General features: G+C 35.8%; 1 protein-coding gene across 2 annotated transcripts in view; it reads left to right on the forward strand.

The window, feature by feature from the left end:
* The window catches only part of PRKG2 (protein kinase cGMP-dependent 2), a 97,033-nt gene that overhangs the window by 20,181 nt on the left and 56,041 nt on the right, over positions 1 to 20,811 (forward strand). For both annotated transcript variants that reach the window (XM_082463796.1, XM_082463795.1), the window contains exons 3-6: positions 11,285 to 11,451; positions 15,838 to 15,951; positions 17,383 to 17,488; positions 20,569 to 20,632. In XM_082463796.1, the coding sequence (XP_082319922.1) occupies positions 11,285 to 11,451; positions 15,838 to 15,951; positions 17,383 to 17,488; positions 20,569 to 20,632 (451 nt within the window). The remainder of the gene's footprint in view (positions 1 to 11,284; positions 11,452 to 15,837; positions 15,952 to 17,382; positions 17,489 to 20,568; positions 20,633 to 20,811) is intronic.

The following is a 20,811-nucleotide window of genomic DNA, read 5'->3' on the forward strand; positions in this document are numbered from 1 at the left end:
TTATAGGAACAGGCTTCCCTGCAGCTGACTCTAGAAATATTCAGTTTGACACTCTAAGAGCAATGCTCATTACAGACATCTAAGAGAACTATTTACCATTTCTACCTAATTACCATGCAGCGCAATGATGATTATGCATGTCACTGAGTATGTCAGATTAACTTCCTTATATGTTTTGGTTTTCAACATTTCATTATTAAACTCTGTTCTTTGATGCTCCCGGGAATTGGATCATCTGCACACATTTAAGAAAGGGAGAGAGAAATGTTTGTTGTAAGCATGAAGTAACAGTAAACATGATTCAATTACAACTGTACTTAATTACGTGGGCAATAGGGTAAGAGACAGGACAAAGTCATGCTCATTTTCTGATTATTCATGGAATGACCTCATCTTTTCATGCTGCTTTCTCAAATTATAAACCTGTGCATTTATTAGCTATTTTTTTCTTGCTGGTTTATTACTCAAAAAATTTGGGGGAGAAATAAATAGATGTTTATCTTGCTTATTTTCTGTGCCTGTTTAGTGGGTGATGGACATTTCCCACCTCCATTCTTGTCTCTGTACCCAGGATTTTTAAGCTAGGAGAAAGAACTTGAATGTCCTTTAGTATTAATTTTGTTGAGTCCCTGCTTCGTGCCAGGTGCAATTCTGATTTTAGGTAAGAGGATGAAGAAAGTGTTGTCACCCTTGAAGATCTCGGCCTCTTTGGGGAAATTAAAATGTATTGCAGTCTCGTGTGATTGATATTCTAAGAGATGGGTGTATAAAGGAGGGAGGGAGCATCCTGAGCTTGGTGGGATCAGGGACACCTCCATAGATAAGCCGACGTTGAGCTGGGTTTTGAGGAGGAATGGATGGCTGGGAGACAAAGCGGCCTGGCACATTTGGGGACCTGCAAGCAGTTCAGTGGGCCTGGGGTACCCCGAGCACGGGGAGGCTGGCCAGGCGGGGGACCTGGAATGTCAGGAGTTTTACTCACATTGTGAAGGAATCTCCCTTAATAAATAGTGGCGGTTCGCAAGTATAGAGTTTTTAGAGCTATTTTAACTCGAAGGTTTTAAAGTTGCTGGTAATTTGCTGACATATAATAGTACAGCTCTTCCTTCTGTAATATATTTTATGTGCCAGGCCATGTTCTCAGTGCTCAGTATTGTTAACTAACTTAATTCTCATAGAAATCCTATGACCTGTGGACTGTGTTTATTGTCATTTTATAGCTGAGAAAACTTGAGATTAAGTGACTTGCCCAGGGTTCCACCGTTCGTAAGTGGCAGAATTAGGAATCAGACCCTGGCATTCCAGCTTTAGATCTTGGGCCCTCGACAAATATGCCTTCTAATATACTTTCTATTTGTATATATAATTAAGCTATGATATGCCACACAAGTAAAGTTGCCTCGGCCTTTGTGCTCACAAGAAATTCTTGACAGATAAGAAAGTAGGTGGAGGCCCCTGGTCCCTGCTTGGCACTGAGCCTTGTGCAAAGAAGTTTGCAAGACACATGCTTTGTCTGACCTGACAAAAACAAACAGTGAGAACACAGGGTTCTAGTAAACAGGGCCAGAGAAGGAAGATTGAGGGCCCAGCTTAACAAGAACTGTCAGTGGACTTTGACAAATTAAACTTCCTGAAGCAACTTAGAGGACAGGAATTTATTGCTTCAAAGAATACTGATTATGTAAGTAGGGGGTGTAAAAGGATTATGGCACACTACCTCTAATGTACATAAATTCGAGATCCAGCCCTACTGGAGGAACTTTGAACTAAGCAGAGAGTCTTGGCAGTGCCTCTTTCTTTCATCGTGGTTTCCAGAACTTTTCATATCCCACCCTTCCCCACAAGAAGCATACCATAACCACTACTGTTGCCAACTACTACTATCACTGCCATTTATTAGGCATATTATTAGCACCTTATCTGAGTTCACGTGCATGGTATCCTTATGACACAGGTATGATTACTAAGCTGTATTCGCAAAGAAGAAATCTGAGGTTCAGAAAGGTTAAGGTCACACAGCTAGGAAGTGGCAGAGCTGGGACTTGAACCTAGGATCTTCTCCCTCCAAAGCTATGTACACATTCTATTTTTTAAATGAATTTTTTATTGACGTGCACAAATCATAACGTGAACACGCCCATGTAACCACCAAACAGATCAGGAAATAGAACCTCACCAGCACCTCAGAAGCCCCTTGTGCTCCCTTCCAATCCCTATCCATTATCTACTTCAAAGGTAGCCACTATCTGCACTAGTATTATCATAGATTACTATGCCTATTTTTGAACTTTATGTTAGTGGAATTATAGAGTATGGACTCTACAGACTCTGGCTCCTTTAGATTATATAGTGAGAGTCATTTATGATATTGTGTGTAGCGATGGTTCATTAATTATCGTTGCTCTATAGTGTCTGTTGTGACTATGCTACAACTTATCAGTTCTACTGTTGATGGACATTTGGTTGATTCTGGTGTTTAGCAATTTTGAATAACGCTGCCATGAACATTTTTGCACTTTTGATTTATATATGATTTATGATAGGTATATAACTAGGAATGGAATTGCTGGGTGGTACATTTTATCTAAGCTCACATTTTTGTTCTATAAATTTATTTGTTTTTTATTTATTTATTTTTGGCTGCGTTGGGTCTTCGTTGCTGCGCACGGGCTTTCTCTAGTTGTGGCGAGCGGGGGCTACTCTTTGTTGCGGTGAGCGGGCTTCTCATTGTGGTGGCTTCTCTTGTTGTGGAGCACGGCCTCTATGCGCGTGGGCCTCAGTAGTTGTGGCATGTGGGCTCAGTAGTTGTGGCTCGCGGGCTCTAGAGCACAGGCTCAATAGTTGGGGCGCATGGGCTTAGTTGCTCCGAGGCATGTGGGATCTTCCCAGACCAGGGAGTGAACCCGTGTCCCCTGCATTGACAGGCAGATTCCCAACCACTGTGCCACCAGGGAAGTCCCTAAGTTCACATTTAATATAGATTGCCAAATAGTTTTCCAGAATGGATGGACAAATATATACCCCCCACCATCAGTGTCTGAGTATTGCTACTGTCCATCCTCACCAGCATTTAGCATTGTCAGTCGTTTTCATTTTAGCCATTCTGGTGGGTATGTTTATGTTGTGGTATCTCATTGTGGTTTTGACTTTCTTTTCCTTGATAATTAACAAGGGTGAACACTTTTTAATTTATGTGTTTTCCATTGATGTCTGCTTTCCCTCTGTAGCTTTGTAGTACAACCGTTGTCATAAATCAAGTATCTATATATGTTTAGGTGGGTTTTAGTTCTTTCTATTCAGGTCCAAAGGTCATTTTTGTGCATCCTTGTGCCAAGAGTATAGTCTCTCAGTTATTTTGATTAATAATAATTTTTTTTTTGGCCACGCCGTGCGTCTTGTGGGATCTTAGTTCCCCAACCAGGGATTGAACCCAGGCCCTCGGCAGTGAAAGCGCAGAGTCCTAACCACTGGACCGCCAGGGAATTCCCAATAATAATTCTTGATATCCATTACCTTAAGTCTTCTAGTTTTGTTATTGTTCTTCAATGTTGTGATGGCTATTCTTGGGCCTTCTTATGATTATGAGAATTTTAGAATTAGCTTGTCAATTTTCATAAAAAATTTTTTAGAATGTTGATTGAGACTTCATTGAACCTGATCAATTTGAATAGAATTGACATCATTAAAAAATTGTCTTCTCATTCATGACTCTGCTATATGCCTCCATTTATTTAGCTATTCTTTCATTTCTCTTAATATTTTGTAATATTGTTTATAGAGGTTTTACACATTTTTGTTATATATAATCTTATATAGTTGATATTTTTGATCATTTAAAAATGATGTCATTTAAAAATTAGCACTTTCATTTTGATACTGAGATATAGAAATACAATTGAATTTGCTTACTGACCTTGAATCCAGTGAGATTATTGAAATCACCTATTAATTTTGATGGTTTTACCCTGTGCATTCTTTTGAGTTTTCAATTTACATAACCATGTCTTTTGGAAAGCATGACAATTTTATTTCTTCTTTTACTGTGTTTATATCTTTGATATATTTTTTCCCTTTTGTTTCTTTTTTTCTCAATTTATTAAGTTTGCTCAGACTTTTTATTCAGGGTGGAATTGAAGTGTCCCATTTCTGATATCTGGAGGAAAGCTTTCAATATTTCACATGTGATATGATACTTTCTGTTTTTGTTTTGTTTTATAGATTTTTTATCAGATTAAGGAAATTCCCTTCTATTTCTAATTTACTAAGTGTTTTTTTTTTAATTTAAAACTCATATACAGGTGTTTAATTTTATCAAATACTTTTTCCTCATACTATGTATTTTTCTCCTTTATTCTTTTCATGAGGTTAATTACATTAATTTTCAATCTGGTCTAGACTTGTTCGTTTTTGACTTTTGTACCTATCTTCATTAGGAATATTAACCTTTAATTTTTCTTTCTTGTAATATGGGTTTTTGTTATTAGGCTATTCTGACACTATAAAATAAGTTGGGAAAAATTTCTTTTTTCTATTTTCTGGAAAAAATTATGTAAGATTAATAATTTTTTTCCTTAAATGTCTGGAAAACTTAATGGTAATGTCACCTGGGTCTAGAATTTTATTTGTGGGATAGTTTTTATTTTTTATTTCTTTATTGCTAATCCGATTTTCTATTTTTTTCTTATATAAGATTTGGTATGCTATATTTTTCTAGGAAATGTTCATTTAATCTAAATTTTTAAAATAGTTATTCATACTGTCCACTCATTTTTCCTATCTGTAATATCCATAGTGATGTCCCTTTTCTCATTTCCAACATTGGTAATTATTCTTTCTCCCCACCCCCCCATTTGCCATGAAGTTTTCAGTTCTATTTGACTTTTCAAATAACCTATTTTGGGCTCTCTTGATCCTCTTCATTGCACTTTTTTCTTTCTGTATTATCTGTTTCTATTTTGTTATTTCCTTTTCCCTTTTTTGAGCTCAATTGCTTTTCTTTTTCTACCTCTTTGAGATAGACACTTAGTCATTCATTTTTAATCTGTTTTCTTTTGTGATGTATCTATTTAATACTGTAAGTTTTCCTCTTAGTATTGATTTAACTGCATCCCACAAGTTTTGGTAATCACATTTTTATCATTTATTTCAAAATATTATCTGACTTCCCTATGATTTAATCTTCCTTTGATCAATGAGCTGTTCAGAAATATATTACTCAGTTCTCAAACATTTGAGGATTTTCTGATTATTTTTGTTACTGATTTTGTTATTGATTTCTAGCTTAAATTTTTAGCTTCTATTGTTTTCAAAGAATATACTCTGTATTATGCAATCCTGTGAAATTTGTTAGGTTTGATTTACAGTCCCCATAAGGTCAGTTTTCATGAAGGTTTTTCGTGTACTTGTAAAGAATGTGTATTCCGAATTGGTTGAATACAACCTTTAAAATAGCTATTAGGTCAAGAGATTAAGTAAAGTTTGATAATCAAGAGTTTAGATCTTCTATCTTCTAACTAATTTTTGTCTGCTTATTCTATTATTTCTTAGAGAGATGTTTTAAATCTCTCAAAGTGATTGTGGATTTGTCTATTTCTTCTTTTAATTTTGTCAGTTGTTTTTTTGTCAAGTTGATGGTATCTAACTAGATGGATACACATTTAGAATATATGTATTTTCCTGAACATATCAATATAAAATATTCCTCTTCATTTCTAGAAATAATGTCTTTCTTTAAAGCCTACTTTCTTGTATCAAGGAAAATTTTCTTTATACAGGCATACCTTGTTTTATTGTGCTTCACTTTATTGCACTTTAAGATATTGCATTTTTTACAAATTGAAGGTTTGTGGCAACCCTATGTCCAGCAGATCTATAGGTACCCCATTTTTCTGACAGCATTTGCTCACTTCATGTCTTTGTGTCATGTTTTTGTAATTCTCACAATATTTTAAACATTTTCCACTTTTACTGTATTTGTTATGGTGATCTGTGATCAGTGATCTTTGATGTTACTACTATGACTTGCTGGAGGCTCAGACGATGGTTAGCATTTTTTAACAAAAAAGTGTTTTTTAATTAAGGTGTGTACATTGCTTTTTAGACATAATGCTATTGCACACTTAATAGTCTACAGTATAGTGTAAACATAACTTTTATATGCCTCTGAGAAACCAAAAAATTTGTGTGACTCACTTTATTATAATATTTGCTGTATTGTTGGGATCTGGAACTGAACCCAAAATATCTCTGAGGTATGCCTGTAATTGCTGTTTACATAGTATATCTTTTTCTGCCTTTTTACTTTGAACTTTTCTATATCATTATCTTTAAGGCATATCTTTTATAAGCAACATATACTTGGTATTTTCTTTTTTATTTATTTATTTTATCAGTCTGACAATCTGGTCTTTTAATTGGGGTATTTATTACATTTATATTTAATGTAAATACAAAATATTTGGGTTTAACGTTAACATCTTACTATTTGTTTCTTATTTGTTTCACTTCTTTGGTTTCTTTTTCTCTATTTTCTTTCCATTTTCTTGAATTAATTAAGTACATATTATTATTCCATTTTCTCTTCTAGTTAAACGTTCTTTGTCTAATCTTGTAGGGGTTCCCCTAAATTGTAACATGCATCCTTAACTTGTTCAATTTCCAATATAGATTAAATTATGTTAACTAACTCCATTTACTGACCATGCAGTTTTGGCTGTTTGTTTTCATACATTTTGTTTATCACATATTTCAAACTCTACAAGGTATTATTATTACTCTTTTATAAAGATGAGCTTCCTTTAGTCACCCACATATTTACTTTTCCCATTCTTTCTTTCTTCCAACATCTGCTAGTTTCCATCCAGGATCATTTTCCTTCTCTGTTAAGTCTGTTGCCAATGGAATAATATTTTGAAAATATATTCATTTTGCTTTCATTTTTGAAGGCTGTTTTCACTGGGTAAAGATATTGAAATAGGCACTCTGAAGCACTTTGAAGATATTCCACTGTCTTCTGGTTTCCATTATTTCTGTTGAAGAGTAAGTCAGTCCTATTGTTGGTCATTTGAAGGTAATATGTCTGTTTTCTCCAGCTGCTTCATAGATTTTTCTTTTTGTATTTGGTTTTCAATAATTTGACTATGATGGGACTAAATATTTTTTTATGTATATATTTTGTTTGGAGTTTATTGTCTATGGCTTGATACATTTTCATTGATTTAAGAAAATTCTTGAATATGATACCTTCATGTATTGTTTCAGGCCAATTCTTTCCCTTTCTTTGGGGGTCCAGATTACATATATGCTCAACTTCTCTATCATGCCATATATGTCTCCTACGTTTTGATTTTGTTTTTATTGTTCTATTTTCTATCCTAGATTTTCTCCAGTCTTCTATCTGGATATATTCTACCTGCCCATATTCAGTTTGTAATCATTTTCAGCTGTGTCTTATCAGATTGTAAACCCATCTATTGAGGTCCAAGCTTCAGATATTGTATGTTTCAATTCTAGAATATCTACTTGATTTTTAAAAAGGTTCATGTTCTCTGTTGACATTTTCCATTTTATCCTTGATTTTCTTAAACCTATTATAGTTGTACTAAAGTTTGTGCTTGATACATACAATTTTTTTAATCTACTGTGGGTCTGCTTCAATTGTTTTTTTTCCTCTTGGTCTTCAGTCATTTGATCTTTTCTCCTGGTATGCCTGGTAGTTTTTGATATCATGCCAGATACTCCTTATGGAAAAATTATAGAGAAAATTTGAGTCCTAGATTTTGTGAACATCCTACAGAAAAGATTCACCTTTGCTTCTCACAGGCAGTTAAGCAGAGGCAAATAATTTTAGCCAAAATAGGAATAGTTTCAAAGTTGGTTTGGGGCTCTTTTTGCCTGTTTTTTGTTAGTCTTTACTTCTGGTTTACAGCCCTTTAGATGTCCCATCTGAAATTCTGGATGTTTACCAGGATCCTCTTTCATGGTGTGTCTTGAACACTGACTTGTGTATTCCCGACCCTTTGAGACTGCCAAAACTCTGCTTAAGGCTGCCTACAAATCAATAAATACCTTGAAGGAAAAAGCAGAGGTGAATGTCAAATTCATGTTCTCTTGTTGATCATCATTCATCAAGCTGTTGCTAAGTTGATAGGTCTCCAATGCTGTCAAACAGATTTGTAAATATATACTTTAATCAACTTTTGTACTTGTTTTGTGTGAGCAGGGAGAGTTGTGCTTATAATAGCTGGCCTATATCATAGTTATAGGAGAAGTTGCAAACTTCATACTCTTAATCACTGCTGTATGTGGCTTTGTAAACAGAAAATTCCAGACAAGAACCACTCCTCTAAGTAGTTATGATTTAGTTTGGAGAAAACCTCATAGATAGAACTCTTTTCTTTCTTTTCTTTTTTTTAAAAATAAATTTATTTATTTATTTATTTGGCTGAGTTGGGTCTTCATTGCTGCACACGAACTTTTCTCTAGTTGTGGCAAGTGTCGTTGTGGTGTGTGGGCTTCTCATTGTGGTGGCTTCTCTTGTTGCAGAGAGACTCTAGGCACGCGGGCTTCAGTAGTTGTGGCACGTGGGCTCAGTAGTTGTGGCTCATGGGCTCGGTAGTTGTGGCTCGCAGGCTCTAGAGTGCAGGCTCAGTAGTTGTGGTGCATGGGCTTAGTTGTTCCACGGCATGTGGGAATCTTCCCAGACCAGGGCTCAAACCCGTGTCCCCTGCACTGGCAGGTGGATTCTTAACCACTATGCCACCAGGGAAGTATCAAGAACTCTTTTCTAATTGAATATTACAATGTGTTTATGGACTAAACTAAGTTAAGAGGATCTGGGAACTCTTTGAGGCTATGGGCCATGCTTTACTAATTTTTATGTCTTAAGTATTTGCTTGATAAATTTGGTGAGTTGGATGGACATGAAAACGAGTACTCTAGGAGTTTAGGGTAGAACAGAAGGATTGTGTGAGCTACAGTATCCAGGCAGGGTTGAGTAGGTCATAAGGGGTTTCTTGGTAGATGTCTAATGTTTGGGTAGGTTGAGGGGAGAAGAAGCTAAATTCAAGGAGAAAACATGTGCCAAGCCTGAAGGTAAAGCTGGCAAGCATAGGAGACAGTGAGGAGACCAGTCTATCTGTAACAAAGGATTTGTGTTAGGGAGTAAGTGCTAGATGGATAGAGTGGAGGCATGTGGTGGGAAATGGGGAATACCAGATTGTGGGAAGTTGATTGTCTTCTATGGCAAAAGGGTTTTCATAATACTTCCATGGAATGTTAATAGAAGTTAAGCCAAAAAAAAGAAATAAATAAAGAAGACACTGAGGTTTGGGAAACATTGGTTTAAACAGATTTGTTTACTGCAAGATTTCTTTGAACCTTTAAACTGTGCATGGTGAATTTCCAAAATTGTTTAAACTCAGCAAACTTTTGATTATAAAGGAACAGTGATTCTTGGAACATATTTTGGGAAATTGGGATATGTGGGCATTGAGGAAACTCTTGCTGGAATGTTACACTAGCATGAAAGACTCGTGAAATCTGGAACTTTTATGATATTGTTCACAGTTCTACCCTTGAGAAGAATATCTTGCAAAAGTATTTTTTTGGTATATCTTAATTGAATGAATTGTTGGTTTTGGTGGATGAAGGAAGAATGAGATCAGGGTGAAGTCAAGATGAATTTACCAATGTGAATCTGATAGTGTGGTATAGGATGGACTGCAGGGGGAAGAGGCTAGAAGCTGAAAAACCAAAAAGGAAGCTGTTAAAATTATCCAGACCTAAGATTTTTTCTTGGATGTGGTGACCCTTGAAAATGGAAACTAAAATGGATAACAGTGATATTTTGTAAAGAGAATTGACAAGACATAGTGATAGATTAAATGAAGGAGGAAGGAAGTTCTCAAGGAACCCGGAGAGTTCAGATGGCTCTGAGGTTGACGGAGTAGGGAAGAAGGAATTTCTGTTCAAGACTTTGTTTTGTTTCCTTCATGAAGCCTAATGATTTGATAGATAGGATCATAAAGTATCTAATTCCGTGAACTTTTACCTTGTGTTTGAGAACTTTCTTTTTTTTTTTTTTTTTTTAATTTAGCCGCGCCACCTGGCTTGTGGGATCTCAGTTCCCCCACCAGAGGTCGAACCCAGACCCCAACAGTGAAAGCGCCGAGTACTGAGTCCTAACCACTGGACCACCAGGGAATTCCCTTGAACACTTTCTGTGTAGAAAAGGTCACAAGTTTTTAAACAGCAAAGCTATGTACGGGAGAGAGTTTGAATGAAAAATATAGGAAAATACCCATATTTTAAAAGAATCACACTGAATTTGAGTGAAAGCAAATATATTGTGCAAAGATTCTGACTTTTAGGCAACTTTTCTTCCAGCTCGTAATTCTATGATATCTACATATAAAGTATGCTAATTAGAACATTAGAAATTTAAGGTGATGCAGATTAGGCCATTATTTTGAGCTACTTCTTTTCCAAAAGAAACTGAAGTGTTCTAGGATTACCAACAAGTGGGCTTCTGATTTGGGGAATGAATAGGCTGGGAGATTGGAAATGTAGGTTCTGTCTAGTCTAGACATACTAAGAGTCAAAACATAGGCAAACCTGAACTATCACCATCACCCTCTATGTCTGATCAAACCTTATGAGTCCCAAGGGTGCCGACTTCTCCACGTCAGAAGAAGCAACAGTTGGAATGGTAGCAGCACAGACTTCGGACTCACAGACTTAGATTTAAATACTAGGGGAGAATAAGTTGCTTCTTAGCTTTTAGTCTACTTATCTATAAAGTCAGAATAGTCATTATCTCACAGGATAGTAGTGAGGATTAAATAAGATATAAAATGACTAGCACCGTAGGAATTAGGCACGCGTGTATACATCAGTGAATGAATACTGTGTTACAGTCCCTTAGATACACCTTCTACCTACCAACCAGACTGGCTTCCCATCTAAAAATCATACGTCCATTAGTATTGCATCTAGGGACCTTGAAGGATGCTACCTTTGTGATGATGGCAATTAGGAGTGATGATAAAATTGATTTAATAATGATTACCAGAAAAAAATATTCAAAAATGTTTTCAAAGGATTTCTAAGTAAAGTATGGTAGTTCTAAGGGTCAGGTGTTGGTGGGGCTAGAAAAAAATTTTTTCCTTGCTGGAAAAGTTGTAAATACATAGGTAGTAATATCAAGAATAAAAATGAAGTGACTCGAAAGAGCGAATCATGGTTTTCACTAATTGTAACTAACATCTTCCTTCCATTATACTAGTGAGAAGAAGCTCATCACAGATGCCCTTAATAAAAATCAATTTCTGAAGAGACTGGATCCTCAGCAGATCAAAGACATGGTGGAATGCATGTATGGGAGAAACTACCAGCAAGGGAGTTACATTATTAAGCAAGGAGAACCAGGAAACCATATCTTTGTACTGGCAGGTGGGCTTCACAGATTTTTCCAGTCACCATATAATAAATATTTGCCTATAGTTTAATGATTTTTTGCAAACATTTATAAAAATGCAAAATTGGTTGCTCTATTTGTAGAAAACATAACAGATTGAGCTCATGAAATAGTAACCTTGTTGATCTAATCATCATGTTGCTAATACTTAATATTTACAGAATGCTTTCTATATGTCCAGCATCCTACTGAGTACTTAATAGAAAGATCTCATTTCGACTCACCGACTCTGTTAGGCAAGTGCTACTGTCTTCATGTTACTATGTGGACTGTGTCACAGAGAGGTTAAGTAACTTACCCAAGGCCACACAGCTCATTAGTGGTGGAGGTAGAATGCAAATTTAAACAATCTGATTAGAGAGTCCATACTTTTAATCACAGTGCCACTCACTCAACATATACAAGAAGGTGTTTCAGAGTATTCAAAACACTGCTACTTGTGTTGACCTTTTCACATTGTTGTACCATGGAAAAGAAAACAATTATTTTTGTGACTTTGTAAAATATTTTCGTTATATACCAATGATTTCAAAAGACAATTTAGGTACAATTAACCAACAGATAAGTCAAATGGAATGCCTTAAGGTTAAAGCTGGTGTTTTTAGAACCATTTAAATGGCTTCCTCCATACATGATCACTTGAACATGCTTCCATGCTGGGTAGATTATAATGGTTAGATAGGAAAAGGATTTATTTCTCAAATGCTTATCAAACGCATAAATCTTATACTGGAATTCAACAATTTTTTTTAGATATAGAAACAAGAAATTATCTGAACAGGGCTTACGGTTATTGAATGCCATGTCAAATTCTGAATTGCCCCAAATTTTTGAGTTTTAGGGAAAAAAGTTAACTGGCTTGCCCAGAGGTAGTGGTAACCTGGGATGTGCTGTGGCCTTTTGTTTTGCACTGTAGGTCCTGACAATCTAAGCAATGCTTTATAAACTTTATAATTTTTTATTGATGGCCAACTATGGTCAAAGCCCAATGCTGAGTTCTGAGAGAGACACAGGTGAATAAGACATGATTCCCGTGGGAGGTTATATTCTGCTAAGTGGCCTGCAACTTTAGACAAATCCTTGTATAGAAAGGAGGGGTAAAAAGAATCACAGAAACCAAGAAACAAAGTTAAGCAATGCTTTTATGATTCTTGTTTCCTTGAGGCCTTAGGTGTGGAACAGAAGTTGCCTATCCAAACAAATTAATACACATCTATTGCCAGTGTATAAAAGATTGTTTTCTCTATTTTGATTCTTTAAACATGCCAGTTGCGTAATTATTAGTGTATTATTTGCCATGTACGTCTTTGTAGACGGCCTTAAAACTATAGTCATCCTCAAGTAATTATTCTCCCCAAGAAGTGAATTACAGTCTTAATTTAGCCAGCCTTCAAGTTTTAGGGACAGGTGACCCAGAGCAATTTCCCCCTCTTTCAACTTTTCTCTTGGCTCTTTCACTTCTACTTTAGCAACACTAGAACATTCTGGCAAGAGAAGAAGATAGGGCATTAAATCAACCAATATTTAGGAAACCTGCAAGGAAGGATGAGAAACTCATGTCAGCTCATCTTGTTCTTTGCCAGCAACTCTGATGAAAGGCTTGGGGAGAGAAGGGTTTGAACAGAAGTCAGTATCAATATAGTTATTGAAGTCAGGACTATAGCACACATGGAAATGAAAATTGGACGCTTTCTTATTTGAATTAATTATGATGTTATCTAAGAATTGATTGTGTGATTTAATTGATCGAGCAAATTAGTTTGTTAATTCAAAATCTCCCCTTTATAAAATATAGCAAGAATAGCAAATAGTAAAAGCATATTTAGCTTAAACTTTTGGTGTTCCATATAATTGTTCAGTGTTGCTCAAGTCCCATGTGCCATAACGAATTAGAAAAAAACTTGAAATGCATAAAGTTCCATGATACTAACTCAACAGTGCAGCTAAGTAGATTTGATGGAATAGAATTTAGTTATAATGAGAAATTATTAAATTGCATAACTAATATATAAGATTCGGAGCCAAAACAGAATTTCTTTCTTACTAGAATATAAGTTCTAACAGGATAAATATCTTTTCTGTTTTGTCTAGCCTGTCTCTCTTTCACCTGGGCTAGTTCCTGGCACGGCATAGGTATTCATATCAGATGCATTGAGTGAGTGGGTGGACAGAGATGACCCAGAGCTACTTAGTGGTGAATTAGGAGAAGGAAAGACCAGTTCTTCAAGGGAAAGAGAAATAACCCCACCATTTTCTTCCTCTAAGAATAGGTCTTTTTTGCAAATGCTTTTGATTAGCTAAGGTTTTATTTGCATTAGTTTGAAGGAAAAAGAGAAGAGAATTGCCAGGGCAGAAGCATGGTGAGGAAGTTGCCTCTCCCTTCCACCAAACTCTGCTTAGCCAAAGATTGGTGTCAAGCACTCTTCTTTTTTCTTTTTTATAACTTTAATTTTTAGAGCAGTTTTAGGTTTACAGCAAAATTGATAGGGAGGAACAAAGATTTCCCATATACCCCTGCCCCCCCACATCCACAGCCTCTCCTGTTATCAGCGTTACTCACCAGCAAGGTACAGTTGTTTTTAAACCAAGGATGAACCTACATTGACACATCGTAATCACTCAACATCCATACTTGGTACTGTACAGTCTCTAGGTTGCGACAAGTGTATAATGACATATATCCATCATTAGAATATCAAGCAGAGTATTTTCACTGCCCTAAAAATCCTCTGTGCTCTGCCTATTCATCTCCTCCCCAACCGCTGGCAACCACTAATCTTTTAATTTTCTCCGTCGTTTTCCCTTTTCCAGAATGTTACATACTTGGAATCATATAGTATTTAGCCTTTCCAGATTGGCTTCTTTCACTTAGTAATATGTATTTAAGATTCCTCCATGTCTTTTCATGGCTTAGTATCTCATTTCTTTTTAGCACTGAGTAGTATTGCATGGTCTGGTTGTATCACAGTTTATCCATTTACCCACTGAAGGACATCTTGGTAATTTCCAAGTTTTGATAATTATGAATAAAGCTGCTATAAACATCTGTGTGCAGGTTTTTGTGTAGACCTAAGTTTTCAGCACCTTTGGATAAATACTAAGGAGCACTATTGCTGGATTGTATGGTAAGGGTATGTTTAATTTTGTAAGAAACCACTAAACTGTGTTCCAAATTGGCTGTACCATTGAGCATTCCCACCAGCAACGTATGAGATTCCTGTTACTCCACATCCTCTCCACCATGCGGTGTTGTCAGTGTTCCAGATTTTGGTCATACTGTTAGGTGTGTAGTAGTATCTCGTTGTTCTAATTTGCATTTCCCTAATAAATGTGATGTGGAGCATCTTTTCACATGCTTATTTGCCATCTGTATATCTTCTTTGGTGAGCCTCTGTTAAAGTCTTTGGCCATTTTTTAATTAGGTTGTTTTCTTACTGATGAGCTTTAAGAGCTCTTTGTGTATTTTGTAAAACAGTTCTTTATCAGATGTGTCTTTTGCAAAAATATTTTCTCTCAGTCTGTGGCTTGTCTTTTAATTCTCTTCTTAGTGACTTCATTTATTAATGCATTTCAATGAATGAGGGGTTAGGCAACAAGCAAGGCATGGTGAAGTAACGTACCCAAGGTCACATGGCCAAAGACTAGTCAGAGCCAAGCAGCCTGACTCCGGGGCCAGCATACTTCTCAGTTATGAGTTAGTCCTTCCACCAGTGTGAACACCTGTGCTGTGTTTTCAAGACATACAGCGATTGTTGTGTTCCTTGTGCAAGAGAAGTAGTTTCATGTGCTACATTTTTCATGGGGTAGAATGAATTTTAAATGAAACACTTGCCATCCACTGCTTCAGGAAAGAGCTTTGTAACAATCATCATAATAATAATATGGGACTTTGTTTTTGGTTTTTGTGGGGTTTTTTTGGCTGCACTGCACAGCAGGCGGGATGTTAGTTCCCCAACCAGGGATAGAACCTGTGCCCGCCTGCAGTGGAAGCGCAGAATCCTAATCACTGGACTGCCAGGGAATTCCCAACAGCTAACACTTACATGGCCTCTACTATGTGCTAGCCATGGATCTGTGATCCTTACCTATAGTAACTTATTTACTCCTCACAACTGTATGAAGTAAATATTATTAATATTATCCCCATTATTGATGAGGAACCCAGGCTGAGTGGGTTAACTCTTCAGGCTGATCAGCTAATAGAGAGTGGGCTTCAGTCTGCATTCTTAACCACCTTATTGTAATGAGAATCATAAGATATCTTACCTGTATGCTTTGTATACCTTCTGATTGTTTTTTTTTCACTTATGGAATCCAGGTGGATTTTGATTACTTGTGTTTTCTTATATTCTACTTGATAGAGGGTCGACTAGAGGTGTTCCAAGGGGAGAAATGGCTATCATCCATTCCTATGTGGACGACGTTTGGGGAACTAGCCATTTTATACAACTGTACAAGAACTGCCTCTGTGAAAGGTAACAGGAGATGAAACGCTGTAGTTTTAAAATTGTTACACAACGTTAAAGATAACCTAAGACGCTCTTGCATCCTGAGTCTTTTTGTCTGCCATTGTGCCCCATATGCTCTGATTAATAGAAAGGCTATGCTTATAAAAGGATTTATATTGAAGCCCTTGTCTAAATGATTCGAGCTTAAAAAGACCTTTCCGTCAGATACCTGTATATAAAATATGAATACGGCTTTAAACAGAGTTGATTCCAGTATTTGCTGTCGTTGCCACTTCAATTTTTGATTATGTAGGCATTTGCCTTTGGTTCATCCAGCATGTTTGCTTTCTATTCTCCGTGAGGTTCTGACCATATTACAAACCAGAAAATTTAATTAAACCAATAAAAGTGTATAAATATCAAAAAGGATATGAATTAATTAATGAGAGTTTTCATGAGTGACTTTTGGGATTAGTTCAATTGCTTCTCCTTAGGGTTCTTGTTTTTATCGACTTTATTCATGGTAATATCGGGTTTTCTTCTGAATTACTCAGATGTGGTGTTTCTCAGAGTTTGGGATGAGGTTATATGTGTGTCAGCATTGTTGCAGTATTTGATAAAAATGAAGATTCTGAGGCTCCACTCCAAATAATCTCTGACAATGGGGCCCAGGGATCTCTATTTTTAACAAGAATGTCAAAATAATTCTAATTCACTCTGAAGTTTAGTAAACCAGAGATTTTGATTTTGATCTCTTCTGTAGGCTCTCATCACTCCTTTAAAAAATATCTTACTACCATAATTTCATACAGATTTTTTAGAGCTGCTACTTCTGTTCTTCTTCCTTTTTAGATTTTATTCTTGATTTTAATGTCTTTCCTATGAAAAGGTTGTCCCAAAAACTGTCTTGCATAATCTCTTTGAAAATGATTTTATATATTTTATGTAAAAGTAACCATAGAGATTCTTAAAATATATTGGCTCCCGTTAGCAACAGTGTCTAAACAACATAAAAAGACATAAAAACAGACTCACACGCAGAGATCTTTAACTTTCAATTATCTGCTTGTGAATTCTTCACTCTCTGGATTAGCTACAGGCTGGCTGGCTTTCTTTTGTATCACAGCACAAATCTAAAATACCTCCTGATGATGTAGTGTGTAATTAGGGATTGCAAACTAATTTTAATATCATCCTAAGCAAAACATAATTAGAATGGAAATCTTTTGCTGCTCACTTTCAAATCATCATTTATTTCAAAGCCAAAAATGATTTTGTAAAATTACCTACTCTTTACATCACTACTTCCTTCCATTTGCATGCTTAAATAAATATCATTTTTGTACATTTTGAGTACATTTATGAGAGTACATGAAAAATTTATTGATTAACATGTTGGAATGTTTTCTTAATCTAAGAGCTAAATGATATTTTATTATTTTCTTGATTTTTCTAAAGCTATTACCAATGTTAAAACATGGGCACTAGATCGAGAGGTGTTCCAGAATATAATGAGAAGGACAGCTCAAGCTAGAGATGAACAGTACAGAAACTTCCTCAGAAGGTAAGAATAACACGTTGGTGGCAGAAAGAGCAGAAGGTGGTGTAGCCATATTGTGGATATGTTGGTTTTATCAGAGTAATTATTTTACTACAGTCTTTCTTACTTAAACATTTTCCATATGATTAAGCCAAAGGAACAAAAGTATTCTCTTGCAGTAAATGCCACTATATATATGAAGAATTATGTTTCATTCCTATTAGCCTTGTTCACTGATTTATTTCTTTTGCTAATTTTGCCCTTGTGTTGATGGAGTCATTACACATAGTATAGAATAATGTGCATAAAATCCTAAAATATTCACTTGGGTGGCTCAGTTGACTTTGAAAGATGTCCTATAATTTGGAAGTAGATAACAAAAGATAATAATGCTTTGCTTAGAATAATATTAAAATAAATTATTTTACTATCCTTACTTGCTTTACCTGAGACATTTTTTCTCATTGGCATAGCCACACCATCTTCCAAATTACTATTCTTTGCAGCAAATTAGCTTGCCAAAAATGTTATTATGCTTGCTATCATGACATGGATCCTTGGAACATACACATTTTGTCAACTGTTCTGAACCCCCAACAACTTGGACGCATCAAATTACAGAGAAACAAGTACCTATGTAACTGAAAAGGTCAGCTACACATTAAAAACATTTTTTTTGGAAAGTATAAGTTCCTTATTTAAACTATTTCTGTGTCTTTTGTGGGAGATTTGACAGTCTCTGAAACTGCAATACATACTGTAATGAAATGTAACCTTTGATAAGTGGTAATAACAATAAAATATCCTGCGGTTTCCAAAAATAAATTCTAAGTTCTTTTTAAGTATAGTGACTTTATCTTGCATAACTAGCCGCAAAGTCAATGATTTTAGGGCTGTGCCGTGCCTAGCATGTAGTGAGGACTCAGTGAGTATTGAATGAAGGCATTGTTAATCAGTAGAACATTGCAGGCATTGAGGTTTTTCATATGGACTCTTGCTGATTTACTTTCCCGGAAACAATAATGACTCCTGGAAGAGAGCTGCAGTAATGACAAGAAGGTGCCTTACCTATATGACAATCAGTGCCTTAGCCATCATGTTGTGGGGTCTACCTGAGTATAGGTAATCTCAAAATCCAGCAACTGAGCAATGCAGGTCAGTATTTAAAGCTAATAAACTGCACTTATGCAAGGGCCAAAAAAGGATGCATAAATAAACCGGTGCCCATGGGTTGCATCATGTCTGAGATAAAACCTGAGCCACTAGGTATTCCCTTGGAGTCTAGTGTGTTCTGCCTTAGTGGAGGGAGCTCAGAGAATTTACTAGTACAGGTTCCTTCCCTCCTTTTCTTCTTTTTGTTATCTCATTCATGCATTCGTTCAATGAGTACTTATTGCCAGGCATAAACATTGTGGATTCAGTGGTGAACAAGATAAACCTGATCTCTGCCTTCATAGAGGGGAGACAGAAAAAAGATTTTTTCTCATATCAGTTTCCTCACCAATCCCCAAAGGTGATAGGCTTACAGGAGAGAATTTTCACTAACGCTACAGCGCCCAGTTTGGACCCGAAGTAGAACTTTCATGACGGGCATGTGTTAGTCAATTAAACCAAAGGAACAAAAAGTATTCCCTTTTCTTCTATGTGCCACTATATAGAAAAAAGGTCTGGTTAACCCTTTTACGTTTTCATCCATAAGGAGACATATTAGAGAAATACATTTCTCTTTGTTTCATAATATACAGTAAGCTCTTTTCCATTTACATCTTTTTATCATGAAGTATCTGACATGTATCAAATGATACATAGTACATATGTAAGTTATAATAACATAATAACAAAGTGAGCCCCATCAAGCTACGGCCCAGCCTAAGTCGAAAGTTAGCAATGTTGTTGCCATTCTCATTTGCTCCCCTATGTCATTTTCTAGCCTTCCTTGGGGTACCTCCTCTCCTTGGAGTAGTCTGTATTCTGAAGTTTGGTAATCATAACCTTGCTATTCTTTATTATTTTGCCTGTAGCTTGGTTTAGCCTATTTTTGAACTTTACAAAATTGGTGTTATTTTTGCAAGTCAGTTTTTTCACTCAATACATTTTTTTAAGGTTCATCTACTTGGTTAGTGCAGTCATTTCTCCTGTTGTAGAGTTCTGTTATCTGACTCGACCACAGTTCATTTATCTGCTCTCCCATTGGGCATGTTCCAGTGTTTTGCAATTACAAATGATTCAGATGCAGACATTCCTAGACCCAGCTCCTGGCTACATGCCTCCTGGTGCATGTGTTCAAGAATGAGTCTAGAGCTCTCTTTTCAAAACTCAGATCCAATCATGTATTTATGGAAGAGCATCATTTTTTCCTTAGGGGTGTCAAATTTTAGATGGTAAGAAAGAAGTATCTATCTTATAGAAATTATTTCAACAGTCCTGAGTGAAAATGGGTAAAGTAGAAATTTCTCTAAAAGAACAATTTAATCATACTGATGGGTTAATCATCCTGAGTGGAATTTTTTGACTTTTTTCAAACAATTTCAGTATTCTATCATTCTCTGTATATTATTATTGTCTGTAAAAATGTTCCTATTACATGCCTCTGGCTACCATTAATTTTAAAAGACAGTACAATATGACTAATAATCAAGATCATTTCCATGCTAATTCTTACATTCCCTCCTGGATTCAGTCTTTACTTAATTACAAGGATTTAGATGAAAATCTGATTCTCCTCTGGAAGCAGAGGTCCTCATCCATGCTAATAAAAGAGATATTGAGATGTGGAACACATTTCTGGATGTGATTCACTTCGAAAGCCAACAACAAATGTAATTTTTTTTTCTCCAAAGAAACAAAATTTGATTTTTTTCCTTTCATGGGGTCTTACTATTTGTATTTATTTACCTGTGATAAATGTCTGCTGTTATATGTGATTATATAATTTCATTGTATCTGAAATTCAGTTATTTATGTGTGATATATTTGGAGGTTTACTTTGGAAAAATTAAAGTGCATTATATTTTTTAAATGCATGCATGAATCTATGTAGAGGTGTATATTTATAGTTTAATTCAGGATGATAATTAAATAAAGGTTTCTTTTTAATTTTGCAGCGTATCCTTGCTGAAGAATTTACCTGAAGATAAATTAACCAAGATCATTGACTGCTTGGAAGTGGTAAGAAATTTTAAAGTAAAAACTATATTTCATTAAAAGATTATATAATCTAGTCATTATTAGCACTGTAAATGATTAAAAAGGAGAAGATGGTGATCACCAGTCCACAGAGACCGAGAGCCTTTTTCTATTGTGAAAACTCACACTGAATTAAGGGGCTGGGGTGGGGTTTGGGCACT

The sequence above is a fragment of the Balaenoptera physalus genome, assembly GCF_965194825.1.
Source record: "Balaenoptera physalus genome assembly, chromosome: 5".
In the NCBI taxonomy this organism is placed as follows: domain Eukaryota; kingdom Metazoa; phylum Chordata; class Mammalia; order Artiodactyla; family Balaenopteridae; genus Balaenoptera; species Balaenoptera physalus.